Source organism: Penicillium bovifimosum (assembly GCF_028826915.1).
Source record: "Penicillium bovifimosum strain IBT 22155 chromosome Unknown utg000002l_segment0_segment0, whole genome shotgun sequence".
In the NCBI taxonomy this organism is placed as follows: domain Eukaryota; kingdom Fungi; phylum Ascomycota; class Eurotiomycetes; order Eurotiales; family Aspergillaceae; genus Penicillium; species Penicillium bovifimosum.
Window position 1 is genome coordinate 2,351,973 of NW_026622711.1, and position 13,246 is coordinate 2,365,218.

At 51.9% G+C, this 13,246-nt stretch overlaps 6 protein-coding genes across 6 annotated transcripts; 4 read left to right on the forward strand and 2 right to left on the reverse strand.

Moving 5' to 3' along the window:
* Window positions 1-56: 56 nt before the first annotated feature.
* N7515_002076 (Kha1p) lies at window positions 57-2,847 on the forward strand (the record flags this gene model as incomplete). Its single annotated transcript, XM_056662820.1, has 3 exons — window positions 57-188; window positions 239-1,318; window positions 1,381-2,847. The coding sequence occupies 3 exons, from the start codon at window positions 57-59 to the stop codon at window positions 2,845-2,847; spliced, it is 2,679 nt and encodes an 892-aa protein (XP_056524933.1).
* Window positions 2,848-3,012: 165 nt separating this feature from the next.
* Window positions 3,013-4,014, reverse strand: N7515_002077 (uncharacterized protein; the record flags this gene model as incomplete). Its single annotated transcript, XM_056662821.1, has 1 exon — window positions 3,013-4,014. One exon carries the CDS (start codon window positions 4,012-4,014, stop codon window positions 3,013-3,015), a length of 1,002 nt encoding a protein of 333 aa, XP_056524934.1.
* A 687-nt stretch (window positions 4,015-4,701) lies between these two features.
* N7515_002078 (deoxyribodipyrimidine photo-lyase PHR1) lies at window positions 4,702-6,507 on the forward strand (the record flags this gene model as incomplete). Its single annotated transcript, XM_056662822.1, has 2 exons — window positions 4,702-5,909; window positions 5,967-6,507. The coding sequence occupies 2 exons, from the start codon at window positions 4,702-4,704 to the stop codon at window positions 6,505-6,507; spliced, it is 1,749 nt and encodes a 582-aa protein (XP_056524935.1).
* Window positions 6,508-7,806: 1,299 nt separating this feature from the next.
* On the forward strand, window positions 7,807-8,022 carry N7515_002079 (uncharacterized protein; the record flags this gene model as incomplete). The annotated part of the gene is made up of 1 exon (XM_056662823.1): window positions 7,807-8,022. The coding sequence occupies one exon, from the start codon at window positions 7,807-7,809 to the stop codon at window positions 8,020-8,022; it is 216 nt and encodes a 71-aa protein (XP_056524936.1).
* A 114-nt stretch (window positions 8,023-8,136) lies between these two features.
* N7515_002080 (uncharacterized protein) lies at window positions 8,137-8,634 on the forward strand (the record flags this gene model as incomplete). Its single annotated transcript, XM_056662824.1, has 1 exon — window positions 8,137-8,634. One exon carries the CDS (start codon window positions 8,137-8,139, stop codon window positions 8,632-8,634), a length of 498 nt encoding a protein of 165 aa, XP_056524937.1.
* Window positions 8,635-9,571: 937 nt separating this feature from the next.
* On the reverse strand, window positions 9,572-12,610 carry N7515_002081 (non-ribosomal peptide synthetase; the record flags this gene model as incomplete). Its single annotated transcript, XM_056662825.1, has 1 exon — window positions 9,572-12,610. The coding sequence occupies one exon, from the start codon at window positions 12,608-12,610 to the stop codon at window positions 9,572-9,574; it is 3,039 nt and encodes a 1,012-aa protein (XP_056524938.1).
* Window positions 12,611-13,246: the final 636 nt, after the last annotated feature.

Below are 13,246 nucleotides of genomic sequence, written 5' to 3' on the forward strand. Positions count from 1 at the left end.
ACCTCCCAAGTGTGCCTGCTCGCAGCTCCGTTGCTCAAACTGGGTGTCTGTCCAGCATGGCGACCAGCATAACAACATCGGCTGCGCCAACCAGCACTGCACGGGTCAGCCCGCAGGGCGGCATCCTAGAAGGCGGCAATCCTACTGATTATGACCCCAAAAACCCGCTTGTGTTGTTCATTATCCAGGTAATGGAATCGGCAGCTGGGATGTGAGAATTACATACTGACAAGATTAGGCGGTTATCATTATAGTGTTATGTCGCCTGATCCACTGGCCCCTCTCAAAGATCCGCCAGCCACGAGTTATAGCAGAGGTTATCGGCGGGATCGTTCTGGGCCCGTCCGTGATGGGCCGCATCCCCGGATTTACAGATGCCATCTTTCCAGCAGATAGTATTCCAAGTCTGAATGTAGTCGCCAATCTGGGACTGGTACTGTTCCTCTTCTTGGTGGGTCTCGAGACCGACCTCCGCTTCCTCATTAGCAACTGGCGAGTTGCCCTGAGCGTATCTGCTGCTGGCATGATCTTGCCCTTTGGACTGGGCTCTGCCATCTCATACGGTCTTTACCACGAGTTCCACAATGATGGTAACACAAAGCCGATCTCCTTCGGCACTTATCTTCTGTTCATTGGTATCGCTATGGCCATCACGGCCTTCCCGGTGTTGTGCCGTATCCTCACTGAGCTGAAGCTGCTCTCAACCCGTGTTGGTGTCATTGTACTGTCGGCCGGTGTTGGAAATGACGTCGTAGGATGGATCCTACTTGCGCTGTGCGTCGCTCTTGTGAATGCGGGCAGTGGTATCACGGCACTGTATGTGCTGTTGGTCTGCGTGGCCTATATGCTCTTTTTGACGTTTGTTTTCCGCCCGCTGTTCCTTCGTTTCCTCGAGAAGACGGGCAGTTTGCAGAAAGGGCCGAGTCAGTCGGTGGTGGCCTTGACCCTGCTTATTGCCCTGGCCTCAGCTTTCTTCACACAAATCATTGGTGTGCACGCCATTTTTGGAGGCTTTGTTATTGGCCTGATCTGCCCGCATGAAGGTGGCTTCGCTATTAAGCTGACGGAGAAGATTGAAGATCTGGTGGCTGCTATTTTCCTGCCACTTTACTTCACTTTGTCTGGGCTGAGTACTAATCTAGGACTTCTTGACTCTGGCATCGTTTGGGGTTACGTGGTTGGAGTAATCGCCATCGCGTTTCTTGCGAAGGTTACTGGTGGTGCTGTTGCCTCGCGGCTCTGCGGGCTGTTATGGCGTGAAAGCTTTTCAATCGGCGTTTTAATGAGCTGCAAGGGCTTGGTGGAGCTCATTGTGCTGGTGAGTACCCCCTTTGGATCAAGTCCGGCACCTCAGAATATAGGCTAATACGAATTGCACAGAACATCGGCCTCCAAGCCAAGATTCTGAGCACTCGGACTTTCACCATTTTTGTCGTAATGGCCTTGGTTACGACATTCCTTACCACTCCCTTGACGACCTTGCTGTATCCAAGGTGGTATCAGGTCAAGGTTGACCGCTGGAGACGAGGTGAAATTGACTGGGATGAGAACCCTGTCCAGCGCGATGGTCGCAACGATAGCGTCGCCATCGCCAAGAACCAATTGAAGGCAGTCCCGGTCCGCAAACTGCTCGTCTACCTTCGTCTCGACGGTCTGTCCGGTGTCTGTACTGTGGCAGCTTTGCTGAGTTCAAAGCGCCGCGCGTCCGTGTCATCACCCATTCATCCCACAAAAACACCAAAGCAAACCGAACAAACTGTGGAAGACCCTATCACCCCAGAAGAGGACGAGCATACCACACTCAAGGTTCACGGTGTCAGGCTGATGGAGTTGACCGACCGTGATTCCAGTGTTATGAAAGTTGCTGCTGCAGGGGAGCATGCGTTGTGGGATCCAGTGGTCAACACCTTCCGTGCGTTCGGTGACTGGCACGATCTATCACTGATGGCTGGAGTATCTGTGGTCCCTGAATATTCCTACGCAGACACTGTCATCGGCATGGCACAGCAGGACACGGCGGATCTCCTGTTGCTTCCTTGGAGCGAGACCGGGACCTTGGCTGACCACCATAATGGCCTAGAGTTTGACGATGCAAATCGTTTCTCCAATGGTGAATACACAAGCTTTGTTTCGGACATCCTAGAACGCGTCCCAGGTCATGTCGGCATCCTGATTGAATATAGCCCTATTTCAGCATCCTCCAAGAGACCCGTCATGTCGCGCACACCGAGTGGCATGAGCCTCCAGGGCTCCATCTTTGCCCGCCAGCCCACTGGCAGTCGTTCTCACCACGTCGTCCTTCCATTCTTTGGTGGCGAGGATGACCGCTTCGCTCTTCGCCTTATCATGCAGCTTGCCAAGAATGACCAGGTCACTGCCACCGTTCTTCAGATTACTGGTACGAGCAGTGATGTTCAGAGCACTGGCATCTCAGCCATATTCTCTCCTTCAAGTTCAAGTGCAAAGCCTGCGGTCAGCTCTCAGTCTGATGTAGTATTCTTCGAGACCATCCGCGACTCAGTACCCGAGGAACTGCAAGATCGCGTCGTCTTCCATCAGCCAGCTCTTGATGAAGCCATCACTGACTCAGTCCATATGGCCGTGCTTGCGGTGCGGGAAGAACTAAGCCACACCTCTAACAAAGCGAGCAACATTATCCTTGTTGGTCGCCGCAGTGTCTCCACAGAGCTAGAGCTGAGCCTTTCGGAGGACGGTATTGGCAATGACACGCGCCGGACTCTGGGGCCTGTCGGTACCGCCATGGTGCTCCCAGAGAATAGGATCTTCGGCAGTGTTTTAGTACTACAGGCTGGTACAGATGTTGGATTAGCAGACTACTACCGCTGAATTTTGCTGATGTCCAGCTATGAGCACATTGACTTTGCTCATCATAACGAAACCTAGTTTTCAAACGCTAGCTATAATACATGAAGATATGCGAGAATGATGTATCTGTGCCAAAATGAACGCCGCCATTTACCAACACCAGCCGAAAACAAAGCCTCACAAGCACTATACACAAACAGACTGTCGTGCACCGCGCAAAATGCCACATGAAGTAGACGTTGAATAGCTTGTTCCCTCTTGACCTCCCTGCCACGGTGGAGTGTACACCAGTTGAGTCGGCGTCGACGAGTCCGAAGACACAGCCGGATACCCATCCGCGCGCGCCGGCGTAGTCTCATCAAAATCGCGCCCGTTATACCGCAGCGCGGAATGATTATAAGGAGCCCGCACAATAGCAACCAGCTTACCCAGAATCGCAAATTCCAGCTTCAGCTTGATACTATAAGCCACAGGTTTAAACATAACCTGCAAATCATAGTAACCAACATACTCAATAACGACCACCGCAACATCAAGCACCAAAATAATAACAGTAATAACCAAAAGCTGTTCCAAAACCCCCTTTGGTCGTCCCTCAGGTCTGAGCCTAAGAAGCCTAACCGTCTCAAAAACATAAATGCCCGAAATAACCAACTCCTGAACACAAAACCCCACCAGCTGTACCCTCTCCGTAACTTCATATCCACGCGCCCACGCACTCTCCGGCTCCCCCACAAACCCATACAAGGTCACGATAGTCGGTACATGAAACAGCACCGCATCGACGCAAATCATCCACAACACCCCGCGCAACACGCGCCTGTTGTGAAGCACCAGATGCAGGCGCGACCAGAGGACCACAGATTGCCCGGTTACCATGCCGCACCAGGCGACGGTGATGAGGGAGATGCATAGCCAGGGCGTTATGTTGATTGGGAAGAAGAGGAGGACGTAGCCGAGACAGTGTGGGATTATGCAGGACGAGGCGATTAGGAGGCTCCAGAAGTAGGTGCCGCGGTAGCGCTGGAAGGAGATGAAGCAGAGGGCTATTAGCTCGATGGCGTTGTACCAGGCTAGGGCGGCGAGGGAGGCAAAGATGGCTATTCGGGTGAGTGTTGAGGGGCCGTAGCGGTGCGATAAAATATGGACGATGTTATTGTCGGTGGAGGGTGGGGTTGAGACGGCCATTGGTGTCTGGGGGCCATTGCTGGTTGCTTCCCTGTCCTGGGGACTCCGAACCCCCTCCTGGATTTTCAGTTTAGGGGGGAGAGACCGAGTTGGCAGGGTGGATGTTGGGAAATGAGTTGAGATGATTCAAGATTTATTGAGTGAAAACAGACAAAATTGTACCATTTCTGGCGTCGAGCATTTTCCTGGTCCTTTACGAGTCGCGTGTGGGGAAGGTAATAGGCATAACTTCAAATAAGGCTTGAGAGTAACTGTTCATTTAGTTACATGACTGCCAAGTGCCAAGGCTCAGCCAAGCCCTGACATGCAACCCGACGCCAATCCATGACAGCTGCGACTGTCTGCGACCCGCTGCTTCGGGGGTTATGGGGAATTCGGTGGAGTATTGTGTGGGGACTTGCCAGTTGGTGGCCTGAGGCCTCGAGTAGTCCTCGATGAGGCTCGATCGCAACCAGATCGGTGACGTCACTCGATCTAAACTCAATCGCGATCTATGTACTAGGACCGGATCACGGGAATCGATGGTGTCCCCTGCAATTCTTTACTCTGCTCTTTTCTATCCCTTGCTTCTCTCTCAGTATTTATTTCTGGGTAATGAAAAATAGGTTTTCTATATACTCTGTTCGATCAATTTCGCACGTATATCTATTCAGACGAGGATCCCAGCCTCTTCGCAATCTATCAATTATGCCACCGAAAAGAAAAGCTTCTGGACCTGTCAATGAGGAGCCCAATGGCTCACACGCCAGTAAAAAGGGGCGCTCTGACATGCACCAGCCTCATCCCAACGCGAAACAAACTGAGGATTTCGGCATCGTTCTACGCCAATTCTATCCTCCAGAGATGAGCAACGCGCGATGCGATGCATATACCAATGGCGATCTGGAACGCCCCATTGAAACATTGCAAAACGCTTGCCGGGATACCGCAGACAAGCGGCGGGAGATCCCGATGTGTGATGCGGTCGTCCATTGGTTCAAGAGCGACCTAAGACTCCATGACAACAGGGCCCTGCACGCAGCTTATCAATGTGCCAAAGACAACGGGGTTCCACTAATCTGTCTATACATTGTCTCTCCCGAGGACTGGGCTGCCCATTTGACAAGCCCAGCCCGAGTGGACTTCACCTTGCGCATCCTCGGCCAGTTGCAACGGGACTTAGGTGAGCTGGATATCCCTTTGTACATGGAAACGCAGGCGAAAAGAAAGGAAATTCCAGATCGCGTTGTTGCATTGTGCCAGGAATGGGGCGCTAAGACACTCTATGCGAATATGGAGTATGAGGTCGATGAGCTGCGGCGGGATGCTAAGCTCGTGCGGCTCTGTGCAGATAGTGGGATTAATTTCGCCCCTACTCATGATACTTGCGTTGTCACTCCGGGGATGCTGCACAGCCAGCAAGGGAAACAGTATGCTGTTTACAGCCCTTGGTATCGTGCGTGGTTAGCGTTTTTGAAAGACAATCCGGACTATCTGGAGTTGTCAGAGGAACCTGGGTCAAATCCGGGGGATGCGCGTGAGAAGTTCAAGAGCCTCTTTAAATGCGAGGTTCCGACTGCGCCGGCATCTCACCAATTGTCAGACGAAAAGAAGAAACGACTTGAGAAACTCTACCCGGCAGGCGAGCACGAAGCTCTCCAGCGACTGGAAAGCTTCCTGGAGGATAAAGTTAAAGACTACGAGAGTAACCGGAGTTTACTACCTGGTGAACACACTTCAGTGCTGAGCCCTTATTTCGCGTCTGGGGCTCTCAGTGCAAGAACCGCCATTGTGACAGCCAAAAATATGAACAAGGGCCATCTCGACCGTTACGATCCCGGATACATGGCCTGGATCAGCGAAGTAGCCTGGCGCGACTTTTACAAGCATGTCCTAGTCAACTGGCCGTTCATCTGGTAAGCAAACATCGCTCCGGACCGACTCCATCCATTTTAACCCAAGTTCTTCAACAGCATGAACAAATGTTTCAAACCCGAACACACGGACATCGAATGGGAGTACAACACAGACCACTTCCAAGCCTGGTGCGACGGCAAAACCGGCTTCCCAATCGTCGATGCCGCAATGCGCCAGATGCAACACTGCGCCTGGATGCATAACCGCACGCGCATGGTAGTCTCCTCATTTCTGTCGAAAGACCTGATGCTAGATTGGCGTCGTGGCGAGCGACACTTTATGGAGAATCTGATCGACGGCGACTTCGCTTCCAACCACGGTGGCTGGGGCTTCGGGTCCAGTACTGGTGTAGATCCGCAACCATATTTCCGCATCTTCAATCCTCTACGCCAGAGTGAGCGTTTTGATCCTGATGGTGAGTATATTCGCCATTGGGTGCCGGAGCTGCGTGATGTTTCGGACAAGGCTATTCATGAGCCTTATGCGCGTGGGGCGGGGGCTATTGCGCAGAAGAATGGGTATCCTAGGCCTATCGTTGATCATGCGCAGAGTCGGGAGCGGGTGTTGGAAAGGTTTAAGCGTGTGCTTAAGGGGTGAATTGCTAATTTGAATGTGGATATGTCAAATGACACTTGTCTCGTGCAAGTGGGCTCAATATGAGGTCACCACCAGGGAATACCTATTAGGCTATTAGGTAGTTGCACTTGCTATTTATGGCATCGGAGGCTGGCAATATTGATCACGAGTCACCAGGCATCATTAATCGGAGTTTCCAAGGTTCCAGCCTTTGAAGGCTTGTGCCTACAGCATTACTTATGCATATCTCAAACCAGAAGTGGTCCTGTAAGGGGATTCACGGATCATTAGGTGTCTAAGTAGGTGACACTTGGAGCAACAGGAACAACAGGCACAATGAACGGGGACCTTAGGCACCCTCGAAAGAACAATAGGAGTCAGTGTCAATAGAGAGGCCAATCAGATCACAAGACAGATTGGTATTGAGCAAACTGAGTATAGCAGAAACCTTGGTGGCAGTGCGGAAATGGTATCAGCATCGAGGGAGCAGGAACAGAACACTGCCATTATTGCAGCCATTGAAGGAATCTATCTTCCCTCCATGTAACGGTCAGCGAGAAGCACTTCAAGGCCTTCTTGAAGAAGTCAAGGCAGCTAAGTATACGCATGCTCTTCCAAAATGACGTCTTCGCTATAAATAATCATGTCTTTTCGGAGAAAAACAAGGTGTTGAAGTTCCTCTTGCTGGCCGTTCCCAGGGGGAGAGGTACAGATTCCTTCGATGGCTTCAATAATGGCAGCGTTATGTTCCTTCTCCCCCATCCCTTGGGCTTCTTGTATGACTGTCTGTGCCTTGATGATTGGCGCCTATGAGTGTTCCCATTGCTTGAATTTGGGTGTTTGTCCAGAATTGTCTCCTCCGGGCCTAGTCCTGCAGAGCTGGGACCGGTCGCGCGACGGGGACGCGTTTGAGGGGACAGGGCAATTCGGGCTCTTCGACGAGCCAGTGAGCTCAATGATCGAGCGTAGTTGTCCAATTTCCACTAAACCAAAGTTCAGAATCAGTATCAGCATGATAAGGTCCAGGAAACTGCAAGATAAGCTGTAGGATGGTGGGTTGGCAAGACTAGTCGCTCGCGTTAGGTGGATTTTTGATAGGCGTTGGTTGGTGAAATAGCGAAGAATCTCGGGCGGTGGGTAGCGATGTCCACCGCCTTTTGAAGGGTCGGCAACTGAGGAAAGAGCGGAGACTCTGGCTCTGGTATCCAATCATGTTCAAGATTCTAACCAGTTCTTCCCCATCCATGTACTAACTATCGAAGGTTCCTCCCGTGCGACCCACATCGCCCGCCTCTTAACTATTCTATCAACAAGTTGACAATGCCAAGCCCTCCGTCGCAGATGCTCCAGCAGTTGCGGCTGTCTGAACAAAAGGAGGACCTGTCACAGCGAAAGAAGTCGGATCACCATGGCCACAAATCAACCATGGGGCGTCGTGCTGTACTGACGGGAGCCGTCGTAAAGGCCCTACCCATGAGTCTAAGGTTGGCCGAACAGTGGTACGAGCTAGGAAGGGAAGTCCTGAGCATCTGCTGATTCACACGGTCTGTCCTCTCTCGCCCCTATCTACTAGGGATATATCCTTACCTTCAATTCTACATCTAGCATCCCCCAGATGATCCTGCTTCTTATGAGCGCGAATTTTCCGTCATGACCGCTGTCTCCAGAATCCCCGCCCTCGTCAACCATGCTCCGCGGATTGTTAAAGCGGATCCTAGCTCTGGCGTCATTGTTCTCAGCAGCCCAAAGCTCTACTGGTACCCATTTTTGCAATCTCTGGAAGCCGAGTGGTTTGGTCTTGACAAATTGCTCGAACTGAAACAGACGCTCCGCTCCTACGTCGAGTTATTGTACAGCCACGGCGTGGCATACCGCATCAAGCATAACTTCGTCTTTCCCGCGCGGACAACGTCAGGCCGCTGGAGGGTGTATTTAGGTGGCTGGATGGATGCTGAATATTGTCCTGACCCGCGCCATTTGGAGTCAACTGAGTGGAGGGCGCGGGAAACAAGAGAGTTGGATGAGATCGAACGCCTATTTGACCTGCTGGTCAGGCGCTGCGAGGATATACAGGATGAGCGGAAAGGCCTCCCGGGCCACAGATGTGAGACATGGACACTGAAAGAGCAGCTGAAGCCCCAGACCTAGAAAGATTGTTAGCTTTTCGGTGCTGCTTGGCGTTCGGGGGCGAATAATGGGAAGGGAAGGACTGGGGTATTCACTGGGAAAACTATCACAACGGTCTTTTTATTTGGTTGGAATCAACAGTATCCTGTCAAGTAAAAGGATGCGTGACGTTCCATATGTGTTCCGGTTGGTTTGCCAAGTGAAGTTCATACTTGCAGACTCGGAATACGTCTTCCCTATCTATTTTATCATCAGTCGGCTGAGCCCAGGCTGAGCCTATGCTTGTAATGAATCCGTACCTGCTTCCTAAAGCCCATCTTCGACACGTTCATATTCACCGTGTAGTCACATTCATGGCTTATATTGACCAAGGCCTTGCGAAAGGCATCTGTTCCCTGGCATAGCCTTTTGGGATGCTGGACCGAATACAACGAGTGCGGCTCGTGGCATACCTGCATTTGTGTTCTTCAATGCCAGGATCGAGTTCCACAAATTTTAAATCGCCTAGAATCACCAGTTCTCCGAGGGATATCTCGCGCCAATCACGACCAACAAAGGTCAAGTCGCTGGGGCTTTCGTGGCGGAGGAGTGTCAATGAGACTCTGGAGAGCGGACTGTGTGGGGGATGGTCGGCGGCGCCCGCGGTGCCGAGTTTCTGACGAGTACTTAGCGAGCTTTCTGCCAACTGGCCAGCCCCAGGCCAACTGGCAAGCCTCCCGTCAACTGGCAAGACTATCCCGCCTACGAAATGCCACAATGAGGTTATCCGATAAGGCAAAGTGTAAAGCATGAATCAAAACAATAATGTAGTATTCCGAGCATTCTCAACAAATATGTCAGACTAACTACTGCTCTCCTGTTCCCCTAGGTACCTAGAACTTCAGCTCAATCCCTATTCGATCTCTCGCACCAGACATAAGCTAATCTACTACAACTCGTCTTCTTCCACGCTCTGCTCTCAGCCTCTCTCAGCGCGACCATAATCGAGAGTGAACTCTCCTCTATCCACCCAGTTCTGAATAAACCGCTGCAACAAACCTGAATTGAGAGCCACATATTCCATACACTGACTGTCTTTCAGGGCGATCCTTGTGTTTCGCGGGTCGAATACAGGCGTGTTCAGGCTGGTCTGCAACCGAGTCATGCCTTCACAGACTTCTTCCTCAAGTAATGGCATCATCGCTTCGAGTGGATTCCCTGGTGACTCACGAACCTTATCCACCCAGTCGAAATAGTCGATCTTCTCAACCTGATAACCCAGATCTTGAAGCATCTGATGAAGTTGCCCGTAACTGATCGACTCACGCCTGTCAGGGGGCACAACGTGATACGCTCGGCCCAGATTGTTCAGATCAGATGAGATGTGCAAAATGGCCGAAGTGACATAGTCAACAGTGATATACTCCAGGTACTGAGTAGGAAGATCTGGGAAGTACCCTATCTGAATGCAACCCATGACCAAGCGGGAAAAATAGTCGTTCGCGTTGGCAATGGCGTGTTCGCTGTGACCAACGATGAATCCCGGCCGATAGATCGCTGTGGGCAAGCCGCGGCCTCGCGCCCGCTGGAGCAGTTCCTCGGCGACAACCTGGCTGATGGAGTATCCGGTGTCATAAGGGGCGGCATTGATATGCGGCATGAGTGGCTCATCTGCATCCACACGTTCCGCATTGTTGATGAATCCAGTGGCGGTCCACACATCGATCGATGAGACGTAGTGTAATGGCTTTCGGCGACCCAGGGTTGCAGCGCGGATGATGTGGCTCATACCAAGGATATTGGATCCATAATGTGCCTCGTAAGGTTCACACCAATTGACTCGCGCGCCCACGTGGAAGATGACGCTGGCCCAGTTTGCGAGCCAATTGAACTGTCTCTCCCCAAGCCCCAAGGTCGGATCTGCCAGGTCGCCCTCCAGGACGATGATCTTCTCTGTCTTTTCCGAGCAACTGTCCCATAACTTGTATTTCTCGAGATTTCGCTGGATTCGGGCACTGGCACTGACCCCAGATTGACCACGTGCCAGACAAGCCACTTGCTTCACCTCGGGCATGCACAGAAGCTGCTGCAATATATGCGCACCCAAAAATCCAGTGGCTCCAGTCAGGAATACCCGGCCTTCGTCGGCGTCCCGCCACTCCGGAAGCAAGATAGTATTTTCTAAGTCCTTTAGATCACGCTTCCACCGCTCGATACCGGACTCTGGATTGTCTTCCGGAGAGGGATCAGCTAAAAATTGTGCGAGGGTCTTGATTGTTGGGTGACTATGAAGCTGTGCGAGCGAGATCGTCTTGCCTTGCTCACGTCGAATACGACCGAGGAATTGGGCTGCCTGAAGGGAGCCTAGCCCGAGGGAGAAAAAGTTGTCTGACGGGTTTCCACTCCAGGAAGGGAGCATTGGTTGGAGGACTGAAGCCAGCCACTTAGGCAAGTCCCCGGTATCCCCATCGCTCTCCTCTGGCGTCCATTCATGAGGTGTGGCTGTCTCATCGTCACTGTTGCCCGAAACCAGAGCTTCGCGATCAACCTTTCCATTCAAGGTGAGGGGAAATGTTTCCTTCTTGACGACCTTGCTTGGTACCATGTAGGGAGGGAGCTTCTTGTTTGTCCAGTCAATCAGCTCCTCTGTGTTGAGATCCAGCTCCTGGTCGCCGAGTACGACGTATGCTTCCAGATATTCCGCTCCATTCTCCTTCTGGTAATTCACCACAGACGAGTGGACGCGCGGATGTTCCTCAATCACACGAGACACCTCCCCAAGCTCAACGCGGTAGCCCGAAATCTTGATCTGGTCATCGGCCCGCCCGATGTGGTCCAAAGAACCCCCCGCCTTGTCACGCCACTGTGCCAGGTCTCCACTACGGTACATATGAATGAGCGTACCGGCGACATCCACCGAAACAAAGCTTTTCTCGTTTTCTTCTTCTCGGTTCAGGTATCCAGGCCTCACTTGAGGCCCGGCAATGTAAAGTTCCCCGGTGACCTTGGGCTCGTTGATGGGCTTCAGGTCGCCATCAAGGAGGAAAATCTTCGTGTCGCCGAAAGTGTGCCCGATAGTGATGCGCGAGCGTTGGGCCTCCTGGTGATCTACCCGGGCCATGGTGACACAGATCGTTGCTTCGGCAGGGCCATATATATTCCACAGGTTCTCTGGTGGACTTGCCTCAAGGACAGTACGCATCGCACTGCTGCTGACAGCCTCTCCGCCGACGATGACATGCCGCACTCCGTGAAAGGCTTCCGGTGCAGTAAGCGCGATCACCTCGAAAAGGGCAGTGGGTACGCATGTGAACGTGATCTGTTGCTCCTTCAGGAAGTTCTGTAACGCCAAAGTGTCGTTTCGTATGATGTGCGGTACGTGGACGACTGTTGCCCCTTCCAACAAGGCTTTCCACATCTCTAGGATAGAGAAGTCAAATCCAGGATTCAGCATAGCAGTCGACCTATCAGAAGAACCGAGTGGTCCTGTACGTATACTTCTCAGCACGTGAAGGATACTACTGGTCAAGACCTGAACTGGTTTAGGTCGACCGGTAGAACCTGACGTGAACAGAATATGGCTTCGATGGGTCTCTGGACGACCGGCGCGCACAGATATCTCCTGGTCATTGTTGATGTCGACCTGTGCGTCCAGGGCTGCTTCAATGGGGACGACGTTCATATCGGGGGCCAACAGGTCAGAGTCACTGTTGGCAATTATGAGCGTCGTATCGAGATCTTCAAGCATCCCTTTGATTCGATTCGGAGGTGCGGTTGGATCAACAGGAACACAGGTCCCTCCCGCACGCAAGACGGCGATTTGGGCCAGGACCTGTGGAAGACCCGTCTGAACGAGGGTAAAGACAGGCGTTTCTGGTTCTAGAGAATGCTTCTCCAGAAGATCAACCAGGATATCGGCTCTCATGATGAGTTCCCGGTAACTGATGGTATGGGTATCGTGCACGACTGCAGTTGCGCTGGGCGCTGAGTTCGCTTGTTGGATGAGAATTGACTCCATAGTGCAGGTTTTTCAAAGATGTTTGGATTGCAATGTAATTCAGATGATAGACTTGTTGGGAATGGAGAGACATTTCAGCGCATGGAAACATCCGTTATTTATACACTACGTCCATATGCCTGCTTCTTCGATTGCAAGTGTTTTGGCCCACTGATAGGTTCAAACAAAGGCTCTCGTCATCAACTGCCTCAAACGGCTTGATGCGTACCTACTTCAGGTTTTAGATGACTATCGAGAGGTTAACAAATTCGGAGCCTCGCAGCCACCCGAAACGAATCGAATCATACATGATTGGTTTACTACCTGTGACACACTGCAGCAAACTCCGCATAGAGTAAGGAGTAGATGATCATCCACCATGTAGATATTCTAGTGTCAACTTTGACCACATACCTACTGGCCCACGGGCCGCGATCCAACGGGCGACACCCCGTAATCAGCTACAGGCCGGTACCTAACGGCGACGACACAGCACCTAACGTGCGCAAAAACCCTGCATCCATCCCACAGGTCGGGGAAGGACAGGCAGCTGACGGGGACTCTCCCCACATCTTTCTTAAGAACGAGTTGCTCTCTATGGACGCACTTATCTGTACATAATACCATAGCTTAGCACGTCCCCATACCCCATGGGAG